We start from the raw sequence: 8430 nt of genomic DNA, 5'->3' as shown, positions 1-8430 counted from the left end.
AATATCGTAAACTGTCTGAAAATATCACTGCTGCTGGAATTACATTTAGGTTTGACTAACGGAAAAATATGTATATATACATTTAGAAATATGGAGTTCTACATATTTATCACATTTGTTTTTAATAATTATTCAGTAATAATTAACAGTCATCCCTTAATTGTTTGCAATGATCTATTCAACTATCTTTAATTATATTTTCATATTTATTTCTGTCTTTGTTTGTTTGTTTTTTGTAATTACTGGTTGTCCTTTATAATAAAAAAAAAGTGCAACTGCAATCAGCATTCAGCACATGAGTTTTAAACTTGGAGCATAGACCAAAATAAGTTCACTAATATCATTTTTAAAAAAACACTAAATAAATAGGTGCAAACATGGATACATATTTCTATATTAATGGTCTGTTTTTAACTGATGTCTGAATTTCTTTATTTTTCTTTGTTTATGTCCGGTATAGGGAGCATAATGATGGAGCAAGTAGTGTTGCTGACTGCTTCACAGCTCCAAGGTCCCTGGTTTAATCCTGTGCTTGGGTCACTGTCTGTGTTGAGTTTCTTTCTATGCATGTTCTTTCTATATCTGTGTGGGTTTACTCCAGGTGCTCTTTCTTTCTTCCTTCCTTCCAAAAAACATGTCAGAAGGTGGATTGGTTATGCGCTCAGTGTTCCTGGGATTGGCTCTGAATCCACCTGACCAGGATAAAGCAGTTAATGAAGGTGAATGAAGAACATTTTTACATATTTATTTCTCTTATATTTACACGTGACCTTTATGCTGTAGCTGTATAGTTATATACATGCATTTCAAATAGCTATCAATAATATGATCAAGCTAACTGAAAAGGTTATACATAGGTCACCCAGTTGGCTTGCTCAATTCAGCTCTAAACACTCTTGGTAAACATATAGCAGACGAAATTTAAAACATAAATGTATTATCTGTACCACATACACGAAGTAGAGTTCACTGTGTGAAGTCTCTCTGTTCTGTCACCCTAGCGGCAGTCGAATTAATGCTGTGCTATTTCACTTCAGAACACGAGGTGGCAGTATAGATGTACATCTTCAAGTGGTTCACAACCTGCCAATAAATCCAGCGAAGAAGACGAGCAAGCGGTCTCTCGGAACTAATGCTACAGGAGTTTGTTTTCGGGGGAGTCGTGACTTAGTGGGACCAGCTTGCCTGATGCAGGTTGTAGGTTGCAGGAGGGTTGTGTCCAGCGTTGTCATTTGGTTTAGGTAAGAATCTCGTGTATTATTATTATTATTATTATTATTATTATTATTATTATAAATCTGTTAAATTGTTCTTCTACAGTACATTTAGGTTATCTGCGTTAACTGAAAGGATAAAGTGGATTAACATGAACACGTTAAACTAGCTAGTTAGATGTCCTTACGTCCATTAGTGTTTTAATACAAGGATTGTGTGTGTGTGTGTGTGTGTGTGTGTGTGTGTGTGTGTGTGTGTATAACACATTCACACTTTATACAATTTGTTATCATGGTGTGTTGAACTAATTGGCTTGTCTGACTGGTCACTCGAAATGAATCTTGGTGGAAAGTAGAAATCTCTGTGGATCTAAATAAATAGGCAAAATATTATATTACACATTACAGTAATGCTTATTAAATAAATCTATGTTAAAGCGTTTTGTAGAATCTGTGTTAACAATTAAAGTGGACACAAACAGTTTGAGAACCCCAGATTTTTAACACTAGCAGACCTTATTATGATTAAATTTATCTGAACATAATTCATCTGTTTAGATATTAGCCACTTTGGGTAAATAAATTTTTTTTTTAAAAAAGTCCTACCAAAAATGATACTTAATATTTACTTACTATATAAATAGTCAGTATAAAGACTATACCTTTATAAGGTACAGTCAGTGTCCGCTTGATACCTTAGTACGTTTAAGCATGTTGGTGGTATTTTGATGATTATCAATGTATCAAGCTTTCTTTCATTGAAATGTAATTAGACATACTATCTCTAAATATTCCACAATACAGTTTTCTCTTTTTATAATTAGGTTATAACATTAGTCCAATATACTACGTTGTGTTTCAGGTGCTACAACCCGGTGAAAGAACTGTCCTGAAGAGGATTTCCTCTAGATTTTGGAGGGAATGTTACTGTCCTTCGCTCTCCGTGGGTGCTGTGTAAAGCACCATATACACCAAGCATTTTGTAATGCCCAGAAATGTGTTAAAAGCCTGACTGTCAGAGGACTTGCAACCTCCAGCAATCAGCTGTTTGTCAGGAGAACCTCTCAGCGCTTTGTCAGCCAGACACGAGGAGCTAAAACCCACAAGCAGAAGCAGCAGGAGGAATGGAAGCAAAAAAACAAGACCATTTTGACGTATATCACAGCCGCTGGGGTTGGAATGATTGGCATGTCATATGCTGCTGTGCCACTCTACAGACTGTACTGCCAGGTCAGTGCTGGATGTCTTATGGTTTTGATTTGTCAGCCATTTAGGCTAACATCAAAATAGTTTTAAATGGACTTCTTGTTTAACGAAATTGATTGCACATGGTTTAGTAGTGATCTGTTTTGTACCTCAGGCATCTGGACTGGGAGGCACAGCAACAGCAGGACACGATACAGATTTAGTGGAGACGATGAAACCGGTTAAGGACCGCATTATTAAAGTCACCTTTAATGCTGACACACACGCCAGCCTCCAGTGGAATTTTCGTCCTCAGCAGTCAGAAATCTATGTGCGATGATAAATTATTGCTTATTATTTTGTGTTTTAAATTGTTATACACGCAACATGAATGTAAAAGTCGGCCTGTTTTTCAGTTTTATGGCCTTCTCTACAGTAAAATGCAGGGTGTCCCATACATGCATAGGGAAAATTAACACTTTGTAGCTAAATGTAAATTTATTTACAAAATGCAGTTAACCTTGTTCACTGAGAAGGGACGAGACGTTGCGTGAGCTTCACACTGTGGGAAGCACCCTCACACGTGACCGGTATATGACGTCTGTGTAAAATCCCGCCTATTTATATGCCTGCCGTGATCAGGTGACGTGGAAATTCGTGTGTCGCGTGACTATAAAACGGCGCCTGTCAACCACGTCATCAGCCTCTATTATCTGAAGCGAAGACGTGATTCACAGGCATGCACGAGCATGACAAAGCTACGCAACGTCTTGTTCCCTTCTTAGGGAACAGGGTTACACGTGTAACCCAGGTGTTCCCTTTAAAAGGGAACTCAACGTTGCATGAGCTTCACGTTGTGGAAATAAGTGTACCCACTCAGTCATACTGAGGGTATGGCCTGTCACAGAGGCTACATCAATAGGGGCGTGGCTGGCCGAAATGGCAGTCACATAGACCCTAATTGTAGAAGGAGCCAACCTTGCTGAAAAACATTCCTGTAAGAACTCCGGGACTGTAGCCATTGCGCAGATAACTGGGTCTCATTGACGTTCCTAGCATTTAACATGGTCTCTCAACCTCGGTTGAGAGACTGGAATCTATGAGCTGGTGCCTCTTAGGGGCCAGATTCACAGTTTCTATGGTTCCAGCCAAGGGTGATAAATCAACCATCTGGTTTGAGACAATAGATCCCTGCGAATGGGAATCTCCCAGAGAGTGCTGTCCAGCAAAGATATTATTTCACAGAACAATATATGAGCTGGCCCATAAGGCCAAACTGTAATACCTAGGGATGTCGTGATACCAAAAATCTAGTAGTCAGTACCGATACCACCAGAAGTACACGATACTCGATACCAAAGTCGATACCACGGTGTGGCATAAAATTAAAAAAGTAAAATAAAAAAACTCTCCTGGAGGACATCCTCCTCTGGCTGATACTGTCTGATAATGAGTGTCTGATAATGAGCCTAAAGGAAGAGGCGATATTGATATGCATTGCCTCCAAACGTGAAGCTCAGGAACTTCCTGTGACTGGGCAATGGAATATGCGTCTTTTTTAGATCTATCGTCACAAACCAATCCTCAAACTGAGTCTGTGGGAACGATACATTTGAGCATCAACATCCTGAACCTGTATGTCCGAAGAGTACAGATCAGATGACGCAGATCTAAAATTGGCTGCATACCACATCTTTTCTGTGGATCAGGAAATAACGGCTGTAAAGCCTCCTTCACCCAGAGAGGAGGTGTATGCTCTATGGCCCCTTTGTCCAAGAGAGGGCTTATGTCTGGCTCTGCCTTGTGCTGACTACTGTGGTGAGCACGCCTCTGAAACGGGGAGGTCAAGATAAGAACTGGACCCGGTACTCTTTTCTATGAAGGACAGAACCCATGGAGACATATTTGGCAGTAGTTTCCATGCTGACAGATGGTCTTTAGTGACATTAATTTTCCACATTTTGTTGGAGGGAAAGCATCAGATTTTCGTTGCCCTGTGACAGCTCTCTGACCAGAAAAACTGAAAGCTTGGGATGGCTAACCTCTCGTCCTCTGTTGTCTCCCTCTACGGCCCCTCAGGACCGCTTCTTTTTGCGTTTTCAGCAGTGATTATCATATAAAATCAGGCCTACTAGCGGTCTGCAACTGCTTTCTGTGGAGGGAGGCGGGCCGCCACACTCATCTTCTGTGCCTCCCTCACAGTTCAGCAGGTCTGCCTGGTAGGCCTGCCATACTGCCATTGTACGGCCATTGTACGCTGAGACTTTCAAGCAAGACCCGCTGCCGCATAGGCTTCGCCAACCAATGCCGAGATGGTCTTACACGGCCTGCATGGCAAAGCCTGCCCCCCTGATTTTTATGCTGAAGCTGGAGAGATGTGACTTGTAAGGACCTGCTCTACCTTTGGCATAGCAAAATAGCTGTACTATTTATCCCCCCAATAACCGAATAATCCCCTGTCGCGGAGTTATAAACACAGCTTTCCCCAGAAGCGTGACACTTCCCGGGGGAAAAAAGGGGAATTTTCTACAGTTTGAGGGAGCACACTCCTCTCACTGGCTCCGCCCTCTGGCTCCTCAGTGTCAGAGAGGGTGGGTTGACTCTCAGTACAGGAGAGAGAACCCATTGCCCTTTGGCTGAGAAGTGTGTGTATATATATATATATATATATATATATATATATATATATATATATATATATATAATAAATTATTTATATATATATTTATTTATTTATTTATATATATATATATATATATATATATATATAATTTAAAAAATTTATAATGATGCACTGGCTCCCCCTTCTGGCTTCTCAGCCTGGTCCACTCCCATACACTTCACACATAGTGTCCCTGCTCTCCCCTGTAATAAACGAGAGAACTGAGCAACACTTCCTGAACTGTCTCTGACTCATACTATTCTTTTTTTTCTTTGTTTTTGTTTTTGTTTTTTTTACAAAGGGGCAGAAGTGTAAAGAAATACTTTTTCTTGTGAAAAAATAGAGAGGAAGTGAAGAGTTTTAGGAGTTTTCACACAAAGTCTGACATGCAGTCTTTTGCTGAACATAATAAGGCTGATGACATGGTTTATAGGCGCTGTTTTATAGTCACGCAACGTGCGAAATGCCACGTCACCTGACCACAGCAGGCCTATAAATAGGCTTGATTTTACACAGATTCAGATACCAGTCACGCGTGAGGGCGCTTCCCACAACGTGAAGCTCACGCAACCTTGAGTTCCCTTTGAAACGGAACATCCTCTACATGATTGCTAATTCTTTGTAAACACAAACAGAGTCATCTCTCCCATTCATGATGAACTCGTGTTAACATCTCGTGTTATGCATGCAATTACATGCCCATCACAACCTTTCCCGATCCAGCAATGAGAATGATTTCAGTGTGTTCTTCTTTTGTCAGAGACATTCTTAAAGGTTATCTGGAAGAAAAAATAATAATTAAAATTATCTATAAGAAGACATTTAGGTAAAAAGTGTTATTTTCCCCTATGTATGGGACACCCTGTAGATTTGACTGGTCATGTAGATTTTCTTTTCATTCTAATTGACTTTAGTCCTTGATTTTTAAGATTGTGCCAGGAGAAACTGCACTGGCATTTTACACAGCCCAGAATCCCACCGATAAACCTGTGATAGGAATCTCTACATACAATGTTGTGCCATTTGAAGCTGGGCAATACTTTAACAAGATTCAGGTAATGTAGAGCATGTACCATAATATTGGTGATACTGTAACTGTTGAAATACTACTTCCAATCTGTCAGTATGTATGCCTTGTTTTGACTTGGGTTTATTGTTTTACGTTCCGTTTTTCTACCTAACTTTCTACTTAAGTTTTTGGTTGTGTGCCACTCTGACGTAACAGTGGGACATTTGCGTGATGATTAGAATAAGAGAAAAACATTTAATTATCTCAGAGTCGAAGAGACAGCTTGTTAGATTAAAAGTACCAGAATGTATTGCAGCTATTAAAAAAAAAAAGCTGTTGCACTAAGTTACAGCAAAGACTCTGCTCGGTTAGTTAGTGATCCACACGACAACAAGCATGATGGTGTTGACGGTCTTATTTGGAAAGTCGAAGCTGTGGAACTCGATCTATTTGAGCAGAGCATACAGATGAGCAAGTGAGAGTTGGACAGACAAAATCATTAAAGTGCTGCTGCATCGTTCTCTTTAGGTAGAGATGAAGCAAGGGCTAAATCCTGCTGGCAACTCTATCAGCAGGTAGTTGAATGGCATTATGGGTAATTTAGGAAACATGTTGAATGACTGAAAAATTCAACTCAGAATTTATTGCAAAATTTTATCTTGGACACCACTGAAGATCATGTTAGTTATAAAGATTCGTATTCAAGCCATTTAATAAGAGCCTAGGTTTGATTTTCTGTCCTCTGTCTGTATGTTTTGTGTTGTTTTCAATGTCCTCTCCTTATTGCTTACTTGAACTTTTTCCTAATACAGTGTTTCTGCTTTGAAGAACAGAGGTTAAACCCTCATGAAGAGGTGGACATGCCTGTTTTCTTTTACATTGACCCAGAGTTTGATGAAGATCCCAGGATGGCTCGAGTTGACACAATTACACTTTCTTATACCTTTTTCGAAGCCAAAGAAGGACAGACGTTACCACTTCCTGGCTACAGTTAAAATGTAGCAGCATGTGTTCTATTGTTCAGAGACTTTCCTAATATTTCTAATAAACTATAAAGAGAGTGGTATTTATGGAATGATCAGCTGTTAAAGCCTTTTTTTTTTTTTTTTACATTTTTGTCAGTATGTTTCCTGTGTTCAGGCTGACTCTAATGCACCATGATAATATTATGATGCTCTACTTGAATTACCACTGAAATGCTGTAATGTAGATGATATCTTCTACAGTGCAGTAAATCACCCGAGTACTGAAGTTCATATAAATTGAATGACTTAATTCTGAATACTAGATGGCGAAACGGTTGCAAGTTTCTGTTTTGCCGCCATTCGTTGAGAAATATGTCCAGAGACTTGCATATACTGTATAATGCTTTGTATAAGATGTTACAGGCTTGTGTTTGGTTATAATGCAATATGATACGATCAAATATATCTGTCGCGTAAGGACATGGAGACTCTGATTTGGAAGATTATGCAACTGTAGACATTAGAGACATCTCTCTTCCTTACATAACATCACATCAGCAAGCCTGGACTCGATCAAACTAAATTGTGCAATGTGAAAATGTTGCATAAATATATATATGAGAGGAAAGTGAGATAAAATCATGCCCAGATCGAGACATTTGAGCTCTTTACATCCAATAAAGTGAGCTTAGTTGATAGGTTAACCAACAAGTGTAGATGTGACCTAATTAAATAATTGACTGTAATGCACAATGACACCGTTTAATTTATATTCCTGTTGTTTGATTATTGTTGACAGTAGATGGGGAAATAGTGTTATAATGTAATTGAATATTAAAAAGAGGAATTTGTAACCTCATTATGTTGAGTGCAATTGGGTTTTTGTTGTTGTTGTTATTGGTTTGACACAAAGACATCCTCATACGTTCAAGCTAGTTAAATGAATGCCATTGATAGAATGTTGATAACAGATATTTTGAATAATAATTACATAATCCAGTGGGAAAGCCAGGTTTGTAATAGGTATTATTATTAGTAGTAGTAGTAGTAGTAGTAGTAGTAGTAGTAAATCAAGGATATACTATTAATCTATATCCCCATCTGAGTCCTGACTGTCGGTCCGGACTTCGTGTGCTGTTTTAAACCACAATAAAAAATGAGAACGTCTGGTATTGTCTCCGGGGCTCTACGTCATTCTTCCTGCCCCGGAAAACAACAAACCCAACCACGTTGCGCTCGAAGCGGTGAGCGCGCGCTGACCCCGGTTCAGTCTGACGGCGCGTTCACGCACTTTGAAATGAACGGAGCCAGTGACGTGACCACTGCACGGGAATCAGCGCTTATCAAGGCTCCATGCTATTAACCACACCCACTCCTTAACCTTAACGCGCAGAT

General features: G+C 39.4%; 1 protein-coding gene across 1 annotated transcript; it reads left to right on the top strand.

Moving 5' to 3' along the window:
- The first annotated feature begins 1159 nt into the window (after positions 1 to 1159).
- Positions 1160 to 8412, top strand: LOC128617012 (cytochrome c oxidase assembly protein COX11, mitochondrial). The gene is made up of 5 exons (XM_053639946.1): positions 1160 to 1241; positions 2077 to 2444; positions 2575 to 2730; positions 5991 to 6116; positions 6883 to 8412. Exons 2-5 carry the CDS (start codon positions 2136 to 2138, stop codon positions 7063 to 7065), a joined length of 774 nt encoding a protein of 257 aa, XP_053495921.1. The 5' UTR covers positions 1160 to 1241; positions 2077 to 2135; the 3' UTR covers positions 7066 to 8412.
- Positions 8413 to 8430: the final 18 nt, after the last annotated feature.

This window comes from Ictalurus furcatus, chromosome 13, assembly GCF_023375685.1.
Source record: "Ictalurus furcatus strain D&B chromosome 13, Billie_1.0, whole genome shotgun sequence".
NCBI classification, from domain to species: Eukaryota; Metazoa; Chordata; class Actinopteri; order Siluriformes; family Ictaluridae; genus Ictalurus; species Ictalurus furcatus.
This window is presented reverse-complemented; position numbering and strand designations above follow the sequence as displayed.

Bases quoted from the DNA above. Each gene is read 5' to 3' on its own strand.
- LOC128617012 (XM_053639946.1), top strand. From the start codon at position 2,136: ATGTTACTGTCCTTCGCTCTCCGTGGGTGCTGTGTAAAGCACCATATA. The intron at 2,445-2,574 runs GTCAGTGCTGGA...TTTGTACCTCAG, and splicing joins TCTACAGACTGTACTGCCAG to GCATCTGGACTGGGAGGCAC. The intron at 6,117-6,882 runs GTAATGTAGAGC...TTCCTAATACAG, and splicing joins AATACTTTAACAAGATTCAG to TGTTTCTGCTTTGAAGAACA.